Raw genomic sequence first — 19,572 nt, 5'->3', positions numbered from 1 at the left:
CATTACACACGTGGCACCAACCTTTAGCTTTGGCAGTCGCTTGATCGTTTTCAGCGGCCGCAGGACACGGAGGACGCGCAGGGATTTGATAGTGCTGATGTCCTTTCCTTTACTTCCACCTCTGTTGTGAGACCGAGAGAAAGAGAAAAAGAGAGGAGAAGAAAGAGGAAGAGGCAGAAGAAGTCAAGAGGAGGATGTTAGGAAGAAAGACAAGTGAAGAAGAGCTCTCAAAGAAAGAAGAGTTATAGTGTTAGGAGTAGAATTTCAGAAGTATTGGAGAGAGGGGAAAGAAATATAGAAAACAGAGATGAGAAGAATGAAAATAAAAATGGATTAAGAGGAGAGAGGGAGAGAGAGCGAGAGAGAGAGAGAGAGCGAGAGAGAGAGAGAGAGAGAGAGAGAGAGAGAAAGAAAAGTGTGAAGAAAAAAAACCCATGCCATGCAACGTAATAAAATATGATGATACAAAGTCAGGCATTGTAAGAGCACAAGAGGGCAGAGGGAGTGCAGTATCAGAGAGACGGATCAGTAAGATGAGAAATTTAGATAGAAGAGGAAAAAGAGATGAGAAAAAGAAAAAAACAAAAAAGAGTATTGTTAGCAATGCTGCGGATCTACGGTCCCTGTTTTTATTTCATGTCACAAATTCTCCGGAGCATTTAACCAGCTGTTCCGATAACACATTCTGTCCCTCCAGACTTCCTTTTTCATTAGCACACAACAGAATTCCCCAACTGCCCTAATCCACAGCAGCAACCTTCCAATTACACCTTACCTTCCGCTACCAGCAATTTCATTAACTGTCTGATATCCCTGAGAAACTGTTGTGTGTTACTGCCAAGGGAATGTCGCATGGTGCAGACCCATATCAGGGTCCTCTCTGTCTCACCCTGCAGCTGGAAGGAAATGCTCGGATAGGGAGTCATGTAAGTGGCCACGCCAAACGGCTGTGGCACAGCGCAAAACTGTTTGTGGTGGTGCACCCAGCTCTGCACATATAGCGCCCGATGCAGTCTGGAGCAAAGCAAAAAAAAAAAGTAACTTTGCACCTGGAACAAACCATGTGGCAATGCAAGGGGTGCAAATGCATTTGTTTTTTTGCAGATACGGGCTGCTTTTGCATGTAGCTCACAAATGGTGGGCAGCTTCATTTTTACACTGCAATTTATTTTAGTTTGTACGCAACCCCTCCCAAATATAAATCTCTCTTCACATTTTATATATGCCCCATCTGCAGTGCAACATGGTTTTGCCCGGATGTAAAGTTTCTTCCTTTTTTCTTTTTGCATTGCTCCCGATTTACTGTAGAATCAGCCCCAAAGTGAAGCCAGTTCTCATGTCTTTTCACTCCTGATTAATTCAAGGCATAAACAAGGGTAAAATGAGCAGCATTTTCAGATGGCAATGAAAACGTTTCATTTAATGACAGGGGTGCTTGTAAAGTGGTATGGGGCCGTCATCGAAGAATGAAAAAAAGGTATATCTCATGCATCAAGCACCTATTTCCCTATAGATTATGAGCTTGCAAGCAGAGCCCTCTCACGTTTCTGTTCATTAACACCCTGTCTTGTTTTAGTACTGTGTTACTCTACTGCGTAACTGTTTATGTAAAGTGGTGAAGAAGACAGAAGAGAGAGACGGAGAAAGGACAAATGGACTGGACATTACCGCTGGTTGCTCCTGGAGGAGGCAGTCGGTGTGGGAAGAGATGCAATTAATCATACAAACAGAGAGACAAAAACAACAAAACACCACAAACAACTGTGAAACATTTGACAAGAACTCAGAGCACATAAGTGAGCACTGTGATTTTACAGCCCTTCTGTTACGTCCAGAGCAGACTCTTAAGCTTGGTACACACCTATTTGATCCCTGCAGGGACAAAGCCAGAACTTTGTGGACCCCACATTAAGTTACACTGTACGGCTGTCAGTACACATTATGCCACACAGTACCTCAAATTCCAATTATGGCATACAGTGTTCCCAGTTCATATTATGCCACATTACAGGGATGGAATGGGGCTCCGATTTGGCCCTGGTATTTGTCACAGGGGGCGCACGGACTTCCCGGGGCAGCGAGGACATGACACACGGGGGCGTGCCACGAGTCAGGGGGCGTGGAATCGTGGCACGCCCCCATTGCCATGGAAACACACGTCCCGAGGGGGGTGCGCGGAAACGATGCACGGGGGTGGGCCGCGAGTCAGGTGGCGTGGACATACCCAGATTAAGGGGTGGATGCAGGGCATACTGTACCCTGTCAGGGGGCCCCCCGGCCAGAGAACACTGACATCACTAGCTTTCCCTCTTAAGCATCAGCAGAACCAGCAGCCAGACTGTGAGCAGGACAGTATGCAATGCAGGCAGACACAGGAATATCATGTTTCATAAGCTACCGACAGAGCTTTCTGACCAGAGGAGAGATAGGAGGGTGGAGAGAGCTGTAAGTGACACAGGGATCACAGCTTCTCCACCTCCCCACCTGGGTGTCTGAGTCCTGTGTAAACTGTTATGCAACTAAACTATTTGGGTCTAGAGATAGAGACACACACAGAGAGTCCTCCTGAGTCCTGTCCCAGTGTGCAAGTAGTACAGAGGCTGCTGCTATTCTTGCACGTGACAAGATAAATTATTTTATTTTTCTATGTGTATTATAAAGTTAAGTTGTCTTTGTTCCACTACAAGAAAAGTTTCTAAAATAGTTATCTTTCAGTTAGGAGGAGCTATTAACAGTACCCAGGAAAATGTAAACTATTAGTTAAAACTAATATACACCATTGGTTTAAATTTAATATACACAATCTATACCTCCCATTATGATGCACTTCAGGAGGGACAAAATGCTCTCTACCCGGACTTCCCTCTTAATTTATGATTGCAATCACCTGTTTTGAAATACCTTTCTTATCAATTAAATAGTTGAACACAGGTGACGCCAATCATATATTAAGTGGGAAGTCCAGGTAGAGAACATTTTGTCCCTCCTGGAATGAGACATGTTGGGAGGTATGCACAATTTATTATACAACCCCCACCTTCCATCGAGGCCCCCCTGTCTTAAGTGCCCCAGGCACCCCCATGGCTTAATCTGGACCTGGGCGTGGACTTGCGGCACACCACCATTACCATGGAAAAGCATGGATCAGAGAGCCGGAGGCTGCACTGCGCGCGTCCTTGCCGGCTCTCTGTGTACCGCACCTGCCCATCGGCCCTTCTGGCATATGACAGAGTTGCCAGATGGGCAGTCCGGCCCTGCCCCCGGCTCATATTACTGTATACCACACTATCGTGCCTCCTCTTCATATTGAACCAAATGACAGTGCCCCCTTTCATATTATGTAACGCCATAATGCCATCCAGTTTATTTTATGCCACATTACAATGAGCAGTTCCAGGGGCGTAACTACATATATATATTTCACGACTCAAGGCAAAGGTTTGTGAGGGCCCCTATGTACCACCCAATGGTCAAAATGTATATAACAGGGAAGGTGTCCCCTCTCAGGTCTGGGCCCCATAGCAGCTGCACTCCCTGCACCTATAGTAGCTACGACCTTGGTTCCCTGTCTGATTGAGTTGAACGCTCCTGTGGCCGGAGAGGCCCCAGCCACGTGGAAAATGGCCGCCGCGGCACTGAAGGGGTTAACCCCTAGTGCCCGGCGCCATTATCGGGACAATGGGCGCTTGGCGCCATATTTAAAATATTGTGGGCGCTAGGCGCCATGTTTGTACAAATGTTAAATAATGTATTTAAATGATGTGTCACGGTCCCGGACCTCTCCGGCGACCGCGGCAGTGAGGTCAGCCCCCGGCGCGCTGAGCAGAGTGTGCGCGCCGGGGGAGAGGTGAACCGCTGCAGCCGGGAGATCAGCTCCCGCTGCACCGATCGAAGTACGCCGCTGACCGCCAGGGTCCGGGAGCTCTGCTCCCGGCAACGGCAGCGGTGAGCACAGCCCCCCGGCGCACTGAGCTGTGTGTGCGCCGGGGGAGGAGGGTGAGCCGCTGCGGCTGGGAGCTCAGCTCCCGCTGCAGCGCGCTCTGGGGTTGCCTGTGCTGGGGGACGGGAGCTCTGCTCCCGGTGCCTCAGCACACTGGAGGCGGCCAGCCGCGGCAGCCGGGAGGAATGTCCCGGGCTGCCAGGCGGCGCGGGGGGGGGTGCACCGCAGCGCGGCTCCCCGCCGGACGCTGCGGCGAGGCCACAGATCCAGCGCCGCATACAGGGGACCGGGCTAGCCGGCTCCCTGGCGGCGGGGGGAATGACTAGGTTGGTGAGTGCTGGGGTCCGGGAGCTACGCTCCCGGCACCTCAGCGCTGCAACAGACAGAGCCACAGCGGCCGGGACAAGTGTCCCGGGCCGCCGGGCTTCGGATCAGGGGGGGTGCGCCGCTCCGTGCGGCGAGGCTACAAAAATGAATGCCGCTCTGGGAGGACAGAGGAGGCAGGCAGGCAGGCTGGAGGATGGGGGAAGCCAGCCCCATACCTCCAGCGCTGAGAGAGAGAGCCCTAGCAGCCAGGCTGCAGGGCTAGGGGAGCCCAGCGCTGAGCGCTGGGCACAGTACTTAAAGGGGAATGTACAGTGTGTTTTAAATGAAATGTATTTAAAGGTAAATGCACTTACTTGGTTGTGTGTCCCAGGAGGGGGGAATCCATGGCTGTGCAGGCTGATGGATTCTCCCAGACATTTTCCCCAAAAACGGAATACTTTCCCATCCAGCCTCACACTTGACGCCGCTGACCGCCAGGGTCCGGGAGCTCTGCTCCCGGCAACGGCAGTGGTGAGCAGAGCCCCCCGGCGCACTGAGCTGTGTGCGCCGGGGGAGGAGGGTGAGCCGCTGCGCTGCAGCGCGCTCTGGGGCTGCCTGTGCTGGGGGACGGGAGCTCTGCTCCCGGTGCCTCAGCACACTGGAGGCGGCCAGCCGCGGCAGCCGGGAGGAATGTCCCGGGCTGCCAGGCGGCAGGGGGGGTGCGCCGCAGCGCGGCTCCCCGCCGGACGCTGCGGCGAGGCCACAGATCCAGCGCCGCATACAGGGGACCGGGCTAGCCGGCTCCCTGGCGGCAGGGGGAATGACTAGGTTGGTGAGTGCTGGGGTCCGGGAGCTGGTGAGTGCTGGGGTCCGGGAGCATACTTGGTTGTGTGTCCCAGGAGGGGGGAATCCATGGCTGTGCAGGCTGATGGATTCTCCCAGACCTTTTCCCCCAAAACGGAATACTTTCCCATCCAGCCTCACACTTGAAAGGGGCATTGGGAGAGAGAGAAGAAGCTCAGCTTTGAAACAAGCTGAGTGGTTTTCTGGAGCTCCATGGAGATCACCCGTAGTGGCCTGGAAACCTGGAACGGGGAGCTAGGCTGCCCAGCTCTGGAGCCCAAATCCAGGCTGCAGGCAGTGGGCTAGGTCCCGGGCAGGTTTCTGGAAGTCAGTTTAGGAGGGAAAACTTCCCCCAGCCTAGACTGAACGGCACCGGGGCATATCCTGATCCTCCAGGATGGGACAGTCAAAGGAGAACGACCACTCCCCACTGTCCATAGAGAACAATGTAGCTGTGCATGTGACCAAGGCATGCATAGCTCATGGGTAAACATTGATTGGTTGTACACCACAGGGCGGCCTTACCCCCTGTGGTAATGTGTATTGGAGTAGGATAAAAGGAGGGCAGTTGCCCCATGGAAATTGTATTGTACCATCTTTATTCTGCTGAAACATCTTGTTGTATGCTGTTGCCCCTAGCAATAGGGAGGAGCCTTTTTAAAGGTTATTATTGAGCAAATAAACATCATGCCTCAAGAAGATTGCTTCATCTTGTGACCTACAGTGTTATGCCAAACATAGCCCCGTCCTCCGGCTGTCCAGGGAAGCACCTAACGTCTCCAAGTTCCGCCTTCCGCCAGCTACCGGTAGAGGCCTAGCAAGTGGCTAGTGGGGATTCGTCAACACCACACAGGTGTGGTAAGGCAGTGCGTCGGCACATACAGAGCAGAACCGTGGTTCCAAACGCCACGGCAGGTTAGGAGTTTGGTTGTGCCAGCATAAACCCGCCAACAACGCAGTGGGTGGAGTCAGTAACAGGCGGTTACTGACGGTAAGCGGGAATCCCCTATGTGGTCAGGCCTCGTGTGACTTGACCTTCCATTCTATGCGCAGCCGACGGGACACGAAAGCGGCGAGTGCTTTCGTACGGGACCGTCCTGTCACAGAAATTGTTGGCATAGCGGTGGGAGAATCCCAGGCGGCTTTTCATCACCCGATTGGAGAAGCCGAGTTACTCAGGAGAGGAGTAACTGCAGCGCAGGAGAACGCACAAGATGGCGGAATTCAGCGGAATGTCCAAGGATGATCTGGATATCGTGTGCCAGGAGTAGGGTGTGGATATCCCTTTCAAAGCGTCCAGAAGCGTCATGAAGGCGGCGCTCATGAGCTTGGAGGAGTCCCATCGGGCGGAGGTGGTAAGCACTGACGGCGTCAGCATCGCAGAGGACGGCCCACCAGTGAACCTTCGTACAGAACCGGTGAGACCCACAAGCCCCACCCTCTCTCACAGCAGCAATGTTTCCCAGCAATCCCTAGCAGGGCCAGGATCCCAACGTCCCAGGGGGGGCTGCCCGGACACCCTAGCAGATCGGCTAGCGAAATTGGGGGAAAGGGCAACGGAGCAAAAACGCATGCTTGTCATCCGGATGTGGCATGCGGAGCGGGCATCACCAGCCGTGGTACCCCGGGAGCCGTTGTCAGCTGTTGTACACAGATCAGGACGCGTTCAGTTTGCCAAGTTTGCAGACAGTGATGGGGACATTGATGGACATTTGCAAGTTTTTGAAAGGACTTGTAAACTACACGATCTACCCAAGTCAGAGTGGGTGAGACACCTTGTGCCCACTCTGCATGGAGAGGCCTTGGAGGCCTATCGAGGAGTGGCCACGGAGGACTGTGGGAACTACGACGAAGTTGCGAAGGCCCTCCTCCAGCGATTCTTCATCACTCCAGAGTCTTACAGGAAGAAGTTCAGAGACTTGCCCAAGAATCCTAGCAGCACCCATGAGCAGTTCGCCACCCAGCTGCGGCAGTACGTGGTGAAGTGGGTGAAGGATTTGGAAGCCACTACATGGGACGCACTGATTGACCTGATCTGCAGGGAGCAGTTCTACCGCAGGTGCGCCCCAGAAGTGAAGGAGTGGGTGCTAGATCGGGAGCCACCCAGTTTAAAGATGGCTGCCCACTTAGCAGACAAGTATGTGGCAATTCGGCCGCAGGGGCAGAAGCGCCCAGCCAGCAGCCAGCTCCAAAAGACTGCACCACCAAGGGGACCCCCCTCTTCAGCTCATTACCCCCAAAGACAAGCATCTTCCAACCCGGGTGCTCTTGGCCAGCAACCGCACCGCAGCGTCCCTGCAACTGATCAGAGATCATCGGTGCCACGACTGTAGAAGAAGTGCTACGGCTGTGGGAAAATCGGACATCTGATGATGAACTGTTCTGCATCCCAAGCACCCCAGACTCGTGCCCCAAATCCGAGTGCTGGAGCCCGGCTCGCTTGTTTGACGAGAGGAGAGGAGCCTACAGAGACTGTTCCCCCTCCAGTCAGTCCGATGGAGTGTGGCGAGAGACAGGTGCACTCTGCGGAGAGAGTGACCTGCATGGCCAAACAGCCCCTACACAACATGTGGAGGCACCTGCAGCCGGTTTACATGGGACCCCTGCAGGGAGAAGGCCTAAGAGACTCTGGGGCCTCAATCACTGTGGTGAGCCCCCACCTTATAGATCCTGCTGCAGTATTGCAGGGTCGCACTGCCAAGGTCACCCTGGCAGATGGAACAGAGAAAGAGGTTCCCATGGCGAGAGTCTACCTGGACTGGGGAGCTGGACCAGAGTTGCGAGAAGTTGCCATCATGGATGGTCTCCCATCTGAGGTGGTCCTAGGAAATGATCTGGGTGGTGGGATCGTCACCACGTTTGCTGGCGCCATTTCCCGGAGTCAAGTTCCACAACCACCGTTGACATCAGCTACTCCAGCACAGCCCAGCCCAGAGGAAAAGACTACAGCTGCTAGACAACTGTCAGCACAGCCAACCACAGCATCAACCAGCCCAGAGGAAAAGATTACAGCGGCTAGATCGGCACATCGACCCCGCATGCCTTTTGCCTCTGGTATGCCTACGTCCCCTAGCAACGCAGAGGATGTCGGTTCCAGCTCGTTTGATCCGCCAACTCCGGCGGTGAGTATGAGAAACCACACTGACTTTTCCATGACTGACCCCTACCAGACTGACCCTAGTAGTCCCCACCTAGAACCCCCTGTAGAGTGTCCCGATTTAGGAGAGATTGAGGGCCACAGGCAGGAGTTTAGGGAGGCTCAACTCTCTGACCCATCCCCGAAAGGCATGAGGCGCCACTCTGGCAGCGGCCTTGACAGGGTTGGGGCGGGAAGTTTGACCTGGCGGGAAGGGTTAAGGTACAGGGTAGCCAGGAAAGTGGGAGGGGATAGACCAGATAGGGAATGTGTCCAACTGGTCCCCCCAGGGAACGTTCCTGCGCAACCGGTGTCGGTTGCCAGCGAAACCCCTTTGGACAGTAACCCGGAGACAGACCGTACCCTGAAGTGCCTGACACAGAGCTTACCCTGGTCTGGAATGTCGGATGACGCCCAGACCAACTGTAAGGCTGGTGCCATGTGTTGGCAGCTGGGGCACTCCAGCGGTTGTGTTGTCTCTGGGCCTCTGCCCATAGGGGAACCCTTGCAGCAAGTTGCTGTGGACATAGCAGGTCCCCTGCCTGTGCGCAGTAGATCGGGGAAGACACGCAGCCTCCCTGTAGTTGATGCCACACAGGATCCAGAGGCTGGTGGTCTGGCCGCCATCACTGTGGCACAGGTAGCGGACGAGGAGGAAGGAGTAGGCCTAGGTGACAGGGTAGGTTTCCCGAGTCATAGGTCGACAGAAGAGGATTGGAGGGCAGGTCTGACAGTTCGGGCAGACAGTTGCCAGATAGGTATGACGGAGGTGCAGTGCCTGGGGCACCATGTGGGAGGAGACAGGGGTAGGCCCAAACCAGAGGGGGTGGAGGCAACCAGAGGCTGTCCCCGGCCCACATCACCCAGACCGGTACTGACCTTAGAACCTGTAAGGCCCTACGGACACGTTGTCATTGACTTTAGTCCTGTAGTGAACCCCTTGACAGAGATGGCTAGGAAGGGCATTCCCAAGTCAGTGGACTTTGCACCCGCTTGCGAGTTGGCATTCCAGTCATTGAAGGAGGCTCGGGTACCCGCTCCAGTGCTGATGGCGCACATTCTTGACCAGGACTGTGTGTTACGAACTACTGCGCCACTGCACGGACTGGGAGCAGTACCGAGCCAGAAAGAGCCATATGGGCAGGAGCACCCTGTGGCCTGTTTGAGCAGAAAACTGCTATGGTGGGAGGTGGGGTATGCCACAATTGGGACACCTTGGGTGGCACTTGTTTGTAACCGGCCCCCCACCGTGGTGCCTTACCACCCACCTGTTAGGTGGCTGCAACCTACCTTGGGGAAATTGGACAGACTTTTGTGGTGGAGCCTTGAACTTGGACTTCAGGTGGACTATTTGAACATTGTGCACCCACGAAGAGAGGCCCACTACACTAGGGATGAACTGTCTAGGCCGGAGCCTACACCCCACAGGTAGCATCCCCTTCACCGCAACGGACTGCGGGACCAGGACCCAAATCGTTGGGACATGGGTCCCTGGTTGACCCGCTTGAATGGGGGGGGGGGGGGGGAGTGTGGCCGGAGAGGCCCCAGCCACGTGGAAAATGGCCGCCGCGGCACTGAAGGGGTTAACCCCTAGTGCCCGGCGCCATTATCGGGACAATGGGCGCTTGGCTGCATATTTAAAATATTGTGGGCGCCATGTTTGTACAAATGTTAAATAATGTATTTAAATGATGTGCCGCGGTCCCGGACCTCTCCGGAGACCGCGGCAGTGAGGGCAGCCCCCGGCGCGCTGAGCAGAGTGTGCGCGCCGGAGGAGAGGTGAACCGCTGCAGCCGGGAGATCAGCTCCCGCTGCAGCGATCGGAGTACGCCGCTGACCGCCAGGGTCCGGGAGCTCTGCTCCCGGCAACGGCAGTGGTGAGCAGAGCCCCCCGACGCACTGAGCTGTGTGTGTGCCGGGGGAGGAGGGTAAGCCGCTGCGGCTGGGAGCTCAGCTCCCGCTGCAGCGCGCTCTGGGGTTGCCTGTGCTGGGGGACGGGAGCTCTGCTCCCGGTGCCTCAGCACACTGGAGGCGGCCAGCCGTGGCAGCCGGGAGGAATGTCCCGGGCTGCCAGGCGGCAGGGGGGGTGCGCCGCAGCCCGGCTCCCCTCCGGACGCTGCGGCGAGGCCACAGATCCAGCGCCGCATACAGGGAACCGGGCTAGCCGGCTCCCTGGCGGCGGGGGGAATGACTAGGTTGGTGAGTGCTGGGGCCCGGCACCTCAGCGCTGCAACAGACAGAGCCACAGCGTCCAGGACAAGTGTCCCGGGCCGCCGGGCTTCGGATCAGGGGGGGTGAGCCGCTCCGTGCGGCGAGGCTACAAAAATGAATGCCGCTCTGGGGGGACAGGGAGCGCCAGCTCCCTGGACCCCAGAGGCAGGCAGGCAGGCTGGAGGATGGGGGAAGCCAGCCCCATACCTCCAGCGCTGAGAGAGAGAGCCCTAGCAGCCAGGCTGCAGGGCTAGGGGAGCCCAGCGCTGAGCACAGTACTTAAAGGGGAATGTACAGTGTGTTTTAAATGAAATGTATTTAAAGGTAAATGCACTTACTTGGTTGGAGTAGGATAAAAGGAGGGCAGTTGCCCCATGGAAATTGTATTGTACCATCTTTATTCTGCTGAAACATCTTGTTGTATGCTGTTGCCCCTAGCAATAGGGAGGAGCCTTTTTAAAGGTTATTATTGAGCAAATAAACATCATTGCCTCAAGAAGATTGCTTCATCTTGTGACCTACAGGGTTATGCCAAACATAGCCCCGTCCTCCGGCTGTCCAGGGAAGCACCTAACGTCTCCAAGTTCCGCCTTCCGCCAGCTACCGGTAGAGGCCTAGCAAGTGGCTAGTGGGGATTCGTCAACACCACACAGGTGTGGTAAGGCAGTGCGTCGGCACATACAGAGCAGAACCGTGGTTCCAAACGCCACGGCAGGTTAGGCGTTTGGTGGTGGCAGCATAAACCCGCCCACAATGCAGTGGGTGGAGTCAGTAACAGGCGGTTACTGACGGTAAGCGGGAATCTCCTATGTGGTCAGGCCTCGTGTGACTTGACCTTCAATTCTGTGCGCAGCCGACGGGACGCGAAAGCGGCGAGTGCTTTCGTACGGGACCGTCCTGTCACAGCTCCCGATCAGCCGAGTGGTTGATATCTAGCGGTGACCTCCTGTGAGGTGGGAGGCAGGGGGGGGGGCGTTGATCAGCTCCTCTATGGGAATTGAGAGGACGGCAGTGCAGCACATAAGGTGCGACCTCCTGATACCGACCATTGCAGGATTGTTATAGGCTGTTTATCAGATAACGCTCCTGCATCGGTACTGTATACAAACGTCAGCCATTCACACAATATCGGGAGAATGGACCGACGATTGTATAGGTGTGTTCCCAGATTTAGAAGCATATAGAGGTGCCAGGGACTTTCTAAAAGCAGGAGTTGATTTCATTGTTTCTGCAGTCCTGCTGTCATAGGAAGTCATGTGACGGATTTGGTTGTAGAAATGGACAGTGATGGAATTCAACACTCATTTTAGCCTCTTCTTCAGCTAATGCATGTTAGCAGCTATTACAGGATGCTCAGTAGTTCCACTGCGCTTGAACGAAGCACGTATGCTGTCTGCACCAGTAAACATTTCACTTATATGTGTAGCTGTACCTAATTTCATACACTTTCCAGTCACAACCCCTGAACCTAATATGACAAGTATGTCTTTAATGTTTATAAATACTGTAGCCATCGTTTGGCAGAGCAAACTGTGCTTCTTGGGGATGATGCAGAGACGCAATGCATGTGTGTTTTGTGGAAAGATCTTGCGGCTTTTAGCATGCCCTGTACCAGGACGTGCGCATATATTGGCGCTTCTGCATCCTGCACAACTCATCTCCACATGCTGATTTAGCATAACTGGGCTACGTGTAATGAGGGCATGCCGAGGCAGGCCGCGGTGCTGGAATTACAGGCTATGCTCAGCGGTGCATTCTTAGACCTCTGGCTGATTTCAGACAGCTCTCTTGTGGACTGTTTGTATGTTTTATGCTTGAAAATGGGCAGCTCCATTGATGTACCATCCATAAACCTTTTTAAAACCTGCCTGTAGATCCAGGAAGCACAAACGCATTGCACCATGTAACCTGGAAACCCATGTACCAAACCCCAGCCATCATAAGTAGCATACAGGCTGATGGAAAAGCCATACAATGGTTAGCATGAAGTCATTAAACATCTGCTGTTCACACCAGGGCCGTAACTAGGCCGCACATAGCGCTGCAGGGTAGGGGGCGTTGTTGGCAGCAGTTGTCAATTATCTGTTTTAATTACTGGCATTCGCAGCTTCCCCCTTTTTGAAGGCCAGAATCTCCTAACCGCCCTGTCTCCTACCCGGACCCTTTCTGTCGCTAATACCTATACAACATTCATCAACTCAACTTGAGATGTCTTTGTTATTCAGTCACACTGTCCTATATTATATTTCAAGATGCTGACATAACCAGGATTCTAACCCATTGCCTATGGCATTGCAGTCAGACAATCTATTAATTAAGCTATTGAGCTATCTGCCCTTGCACAGCATACCGACGCCAGGATCACGGTAGGGGCGAGTGCAACAACCATGGGTTCTATTCCCACTCTATGGGTGTCGTGGACAATAGTCCCTGTTGGTCAGCATGCCGACCGTCGGGATAGTGAAGGGGCAGGTCATGTGACTGTCGGTCTCCTGACCACTGGTCACATGAATACCACCCGGAAAATACAAGTAGCTTTATTTAGCATTGCCCTGAGCAAGAGCTCTATATTAACTCGAAAGCGTAAAACTACTATGTGGACCACCTATTGACTGATTGTCTCCATCCAGGATCATTGACTAAGAATTGGTTTGTAGTTGAAGGGGTACGGAGTCCTTCCTTTATATCTAATGATACACACCATCTTGGTTCTGATACGAGTACACCCTTTTTATTATGTATTTGATGCTCAGTATGAGCATATGAATGCCACTTTGTTTTACCAATATGTCTTTGTGAGGATATCACCCTATGACATTTCTCCGTTTCTATTTGGGGTAAGGATAATATCCTCACCTTTGGACAACGTTCTTGTTGACAGAAGGGCCTCTCTCCAAAGTTGATGATGTTCATGACACAGTCTTATGAGTTAGAGACTATGGGGTATATTTACTAAAGTGTGAGGATGCAGGTTAGGATCTGCTACCTTCATTGTCAACAACTGCAACAGTAATGTCACATCATCATCATCATCATCATCATCATCATCATCATCATCATCATGTTGAAGACAAAAGTCTACAACTTACCTGCCGGCTGTGGACCTTTATCTCCAACATGCTCTCCTTTACCTTTACCTACAATTCCCTTATCAGTAGTTTCTCTTGTACGTATGATGAAAACTGGCTACACAATTCCTCACCACTGCCACTAAGGATACAGCTTACCTCTCCAGCACTATGTGGTGTCTTTAGCCTGTACGGTGTGTATGGGCAGCTGTACTGAGGTTTGGGTATCTGGGGCTGTGCATGTGTAGATCCTAGGATGCCTCATTTAACTGTCCATAAAAGATGTAAAATGTAACCTATAAAGCTTTCAAACTTTGAAGGACTGGGTACAGATTGTTAAAGGTTGGGTATTGTAGTATAGAACTTTAGATGGGGACATTATTGTGGCAAAGATCTGGACACTCACACAATAGAACACAGTGTGGTTTTGCATGGGGTCAAGGTCAAGGACATGTGCGGTGTGGATTCTCCTTGAGCTGCAAATAAAATAGTGACTAATGATGCAGATGCCTTTTACACACAAATGTATGTGGGCTATGTGTCCAGTATTACAGGCATACATGGCTTGTGCAGGTGGCTCATTTATATGACCTGTATTTAATTGAATATATGTGATATGTTTAGTAGGTATGCACGGCCACAACCTATAGCATTTTCAGTGTAGGTGGCATTACCTGTACCTATTGTGGGATGGCACTGCACGTGTCTGGTATGGGTATATTGCACGTGTCAAAGTGCAGGTGGCATTGCACGTGTCCAGTGTGGAAAGCATACAGTATATGTTCATTGTTGGAGGCGCTGAACATGTCCAGTATGGGTGGACTTGGGTACATTCAGACATGTTTTTGTGTGTTCAGAAGGGTCAACGCTTTATTGTGTTCCATCTACAACTGCTGCTCATTCTGGATGTTCTCAGGTTTGAAGTAGGTGGCCAATGAGATCATTACAATGTTAAGTGTGCTGCACTATTGGGAGACATTATCTGTTCACTCTTGTAATTATGATAATGAGGACAGAACTGCATGTGATAGTGTCACAAAGAGAATGGAGGCAGCAGGTAGCCACAGACTGAGAGTCAGATAGCAGAAGTTGCAAAGTTCCCAACAGCACATTACCCTCCTCACAGTGATATAGGAGGGAAATGGAGGCAGCAGGAAGCCACATACTGGGAGTTATATATTAGAAGGAGCAGGGTCTCCAACAGCTAAACGCACAGAGTAGTGATATGAGGAGGGGAATAGAGGCAGCAGAAAGTCACAGACTGAGAGATATATAGTAGAAGGAGCAGGGTCCCCAGAAGCACAGAGTAGTGATATGAGAGGAGGTAATTAGAAGCAGCAGGGCACCACAGACTGAGAGTTATGTAGTAGAAGAAGCAGGTCCCCAACAGCACAGAGTAGTGATATGAGGAGGGGAATAGGGGCAGCAGAAAGTCACAGACTGAGAGATATATAGTAGAAGGAGCAGGGTCCCCAGAAGCACAGAGTAGTGATATGAGAGGAGGTAATTAGAAGCAGCAGGGCACCACAGACTGAGAGTTATGTAGTAGAAGGAGCAGGGTCCCCAACAGCACAGAGTAGTGATATGAGGAGGGGAATAGGGGCAGCAGGGAAACACAGACTGAATGGTATATTTACTAAAGTGCAGGTTTTTAGAAGTGGAGATGTTGTCCATAGCAACCGATCATATTCTACTTATCATTTATCTAGCACCTTCTAGTTGCTATGGGCAACATTTTCACTTTCAAAAACCGTCACCTTAGTAAATATACCCCTGAGAGGTATATAGTAGAAGGAGCAGGGACCCTATGAGCACAGAGTGGTGATATGATGAGGGGAATACAGGAAGCAGAAAGCCACAGACTGAGAGTTGTATAGTAGAAGGAGTAGGGTACCCAGCAGCACAGAGTAGTGATATGGGAAGAAGAATAGAGGCAGCAAGCAGCACAGATTGAGCATTATATAGTAGAAGGAGCAGGGTACCCAGCAGCAGGGAGCACAGATATGAGGAGGGGGCTGGAGGCAGCAAAATCCCAGAGACTGAGGAATCTATTCATCATCCCTTAATTTATACAAAAGCATGTGTAAATTAACATTTTCACCTACTTTTGTATAAATTGTCAGGGCTATTCATTATAAAGGTATTGCAGGAGATATCACAGGTATCTCCTGGTTAACTTTCACTTCCAATCCGGCCTGATGTCCCCATGCACTTGTATGGGGCCCTAAATTCATCAAGCTCTGAAAATTAAAAATTTTCAAAGCTTGTATGTGGAACCTTCTGAAGATAACGTTTTTTCCTGCAAACACTTTTTCCCTATGGAAAGCAGTCCTGGTAGTGAAACAGATCCATTGGGATCCCTCGCCACTGCTCAGCTCCTTCAGCAGGATGCCGCACATGCATGAGCCAAAGGATTCGCTGGGACAGCTGATCTTCGGAAGAGCTGTCTCCACACTGGAGCAATTTTGAGAGTTTGTAGAAGGAGCAGGGTCACCAACAGCACAAGGTAGTAGTGATATCAGGCTCCTGTTATGGGTATACTGTGGTGTCAAACACTATTAGAAACCATATTCATACACCCAAGCTATACTATTATTTATACAGGTTGAGTATACCTTATCCAAAATGCTTGGGACCAGAGGTATTTTGGATATCGGATTTTTCCGTATTTTGGAATAATTGCAAACCTTATTGAGATATCATAGTTATGGGACCTAAATCTAAGCACAGAAGGCATTTATGTTTTATATACACCTTATATACACAGCCTGAAGGTAATTTTAGCCCATATTTGTTTTTACTTTGTGCATTAAACAAAGTATGTGTACATTCACACAACTCATTTATGTTTCATATATACCTTATACACACAGCCTGAAGGTCATTTAATACAATATTTTTAATAACTTCTTGTAATAAACAAAGTTTGTGTACATTGAGCCATCAATAAACAAAGGTTTCATTATTTCACTCTCACTCAAAAAAGTCTGTGGCCCTCATTCCGAGTTGATCGGTCGCAAGGCGAATTTAGCAGAGTTACACACGCTAAGCCTACGCCTACTGGGAGTGTATCTTAGCATCCTAAAATTGCGACCGATGTATTCGCATTATTGCGATCACAAACTACTTAGCAGTTTTAGAGTAGCTCCACACTTACTCTGCCTGTGCGATCAGTTCAGTGCTTGTCGTTCCTGGATTGACGTCAGAAACACACCCAGCGTTCGCTCAGACACTCCCCCGTTTCTCCGGCCACTGCTGCGTTTTTTCCGGAAACGGTAGCGTTTTCATCCACACGCCCCTAAAACGCCGTGTTTCCGCCCAGTAACACCCATTTCCTGTCAATCACACTACGATCGCCGGAGCGAAGAAAATGCCGTGAGTAAAAATCCTATCTTCATAGCAAAGTTACTTGGCGCAGTCGCAGTGCGACTATTGCGCATGCGCACTAAGCGAAATTTCACTGCGATGCGATGAAAAATAACGAGCGATCAACTCGGAATGAGGGCCTGTATTTCGTAATATTCCGTATTTCGGAATATTTGGATATGGGATACTCAACCTGTATTACATTTGAAGCATGTTTCTAACATATACTGTATGCTGCCTTCCAAATCCGATTTGTAGCAAAGATCCTGAAACATTTGTCTTTCTTCTCAGAGCACTATTATATATTATCCCCACGATTACTCTTCACTCACATTAAACTCGTCGTATACAAAGCTGTTCAGCATGAGAGGAAGTCCGTATGGTAATTCCCATTGTCTTCTGTCTGCATTATTTATTGAACAAAACCTGCCGCAGATATATGCATCGTACACGAGTAAGGCATGGGATAATTGGCGAGTTACTCAGAGCTGTAGCGGATGTTGCTTTGCTTCAGTCATTTAGTAATTTTATTGTAATCAGCGCATATTGTTTGCAGAGGATGCTTCCCGTCCTCTGGATATTTTCCGGGGGATAGAGTGGAAGGGAGAAGATCGGAGCTGACTTGCTTGTGCCCCATCCTTCCTGTAGTTTTCAGATATCTGCATCACAAATCAATACTGGACTAAGGAGCTCATTCAGGGGCAGATGTATTAACCTGGAGAAGGCATAAGGCAGTGATAAACCAGTGATATGTGCAAGGTGATAAAGGCACCAGCCAATCAGATCCTAACTGTTAATTTACATATTGGAGCTGATTGGCTGGTGCCTTTATCACCTTGCACATATCACTGGTTTATCACTTCCTTATGCCATCTCCAGGTTAATACATCTGTCCCTCAGAGATGGACGCAGATCTCTGCATACACAGCCAGATCTGGGCCCATCTCCTCACACGCTGGGGGCCGCCCAGCATGTAACATACTGTAGGGGTAGATTTATTAATCTTCTTTATGGGGTAGCGCGCTATCTGCACACGTTATGTGCCGCAGATAGCGCTTCCCCTGATGTATGAACCTGGCGAAGCGCTATTAATATCTGCGGCGGTATCCTGCCACAGCCTTTTCAGCACCTCTGTCTTTTAGCTACAGCACCTAGGAGATACCTGACTTATTAACGTTCGTTCTGTCCGAACGCTAGTATCTCCTGCCTTCTGCCTGTTCACTGGCCGGACCCGGCGCTGTGGCTGGCTTTTAGCCGATACTCTCCTTTCATCCCAGCATTCCCGGCGTCCACACATTCATTTTGCGCATGTGCCAGCCTAACTCCCGAACTGCACACTGGGAGATGCTGGACGGCGCAGGCGCGGAAGATGTGACTGCAGCCGAAGCGGACGCTCGTTATGGGAGGATGCCTATCACCAGAGGGGTGGGATAACGTACAAGCTAGGGTTAGTAAATTAACTGGAAATAAGGTCCCGCTTCACCACGATAATGTGGTGAAGCGGGACCCTGTTTATAAAGAACCTAATGGGCATTTTAATAAATCTACCCCATAGTAACATAGTATCAAAGGTTGAAAAAAGACAATTTGTCCATCGAGTTCAACCTATTTGTGGTCTCCTGTGCAGTATTATTTTTGGACTAAATTTTGTCTGATGCTGATGTCAGCCGTTGGTTTTTATTCCTCTTTTTTTAATAACTATAGTGCATGACTACGCACCATAACCCTGGATATCCTTATCCATTAGGAATTTAACCCATTCTTAAAGGTGGTGACTGAGTACGCCATTGCTACTCTCTCAGGCAGGGAATTCCAAACACGTATTGTCCTTACTGTGAAAAAACCTTTTCGCCGCTTTGTGCGGAATCTCCTCTAACCTAAGCGAGTGTCCACGTGTCATCTGTGCTGATCATACCAAAAACAGGTCCCGTGCAAACTCTGTGTATTGTCCCCTTATACACTATATTTGTAGATGTTGATCATGTCCCCTCTTAGTCTCCTCTTTTCCAGTGTAAACATGCCTAGCCATGCAAGCCTTTCCTCATATTCCAGCATCTCCATGCCCTTAATTAGTTTGGTCGCCCGCCTCTAAACCCTTTCTAGCTCCAGGATATCCTTTTTGTAGTATGGTGCCCAAAATTGTACACAGTATTCAAGATGTGGCCTCACTAGTGATTTATATAATGGGAGTATAACACTCTTGTCCCTTGCATCAATTCCCCGCTTTATACATGCTAATACCTTGTTAGCCTTCTTTGCTGCAATCCTACTTTGGGTACTGCTGCTTAGTATGCTATCTATGTGAACACTTAAGTCTTTTTCCAGTACAGAATACCCTAATTTTACCCCATTTAGTATGTAGGTGTTATTTTTGTTCTTGCTACCACAGTGCATTATCTTACACTTGTCTGTGTTGAATCTCATTCTCCATTTGGCTGCCCATGCTTCTAGTTTAACAAAGTCGTCCTGAAGAGACTCAGCATCTCCCTCTGTATTTATAACCTTACACTAATTGATATTGTCTGCAAAAACTGACACCATGCTCTCTAGACCTACTGTTAGGTCGTTAATGCAAATGTTGAACAATAGTGGTCCAAGTACAGACCCTTGTGGCACACCACTTAGTACTTTGGTCTGATTTGAAAATGATCCATTAACCACAACGTGCTGCTCCCTATTATCTAACCAATTACTGACCCAAG

At 50.6% G+C, this 19,572-nt stretch overlaps 1 protein-coding gene across 16 annotated transcripts in view; it reads right to left on the bottom strand.

The window, feature by feature from the left end:
• CACNA1A (calcium voltage-gated channel subunit alpha1 A) overlaps positions 1 to 19,572 on the bottom strand; it is a 502,477-nt gene that overhangs the window by 207,466 nt on the left and 275,439 nt on the right. For all 16 annotated transcript variants that reach the window (XR_010180475.1, XR_010180476.1, XM_063931156.1 and 13 more), the window contains one exon: positions 22 to 121. Coding sequence is in view for 14 of the 16 variants with exons in the window: in XM_063931156.1 (XP_063787226.1) it covers positions 22 to 121 (100 nt within the window). In the remaining 2 variants the exon portion in view is untranslated. The remainder of the gene's footprint in view (positions 1 to 21; positions 122 to 19,572) is intronic.

The sequence above is a fragment of the Pseudophryne corroboree genome, chromosome 6 (genome assembly GCF_028390025.1).
Source record: "Pseudophryne corroboree isolate aPseCor3 chromosome 6, aPseCor3.hap2, whole genome shotgun sequence".
NCBI lineage: Eukaryota > Metazoa > Chordata > Amphibia > Anura > Myobatrachidae > Pseudophryne > Pseudophryne corroboree.
This window is presented reverse-complemented; position numbering and strand designations above follow the sequence as displayed.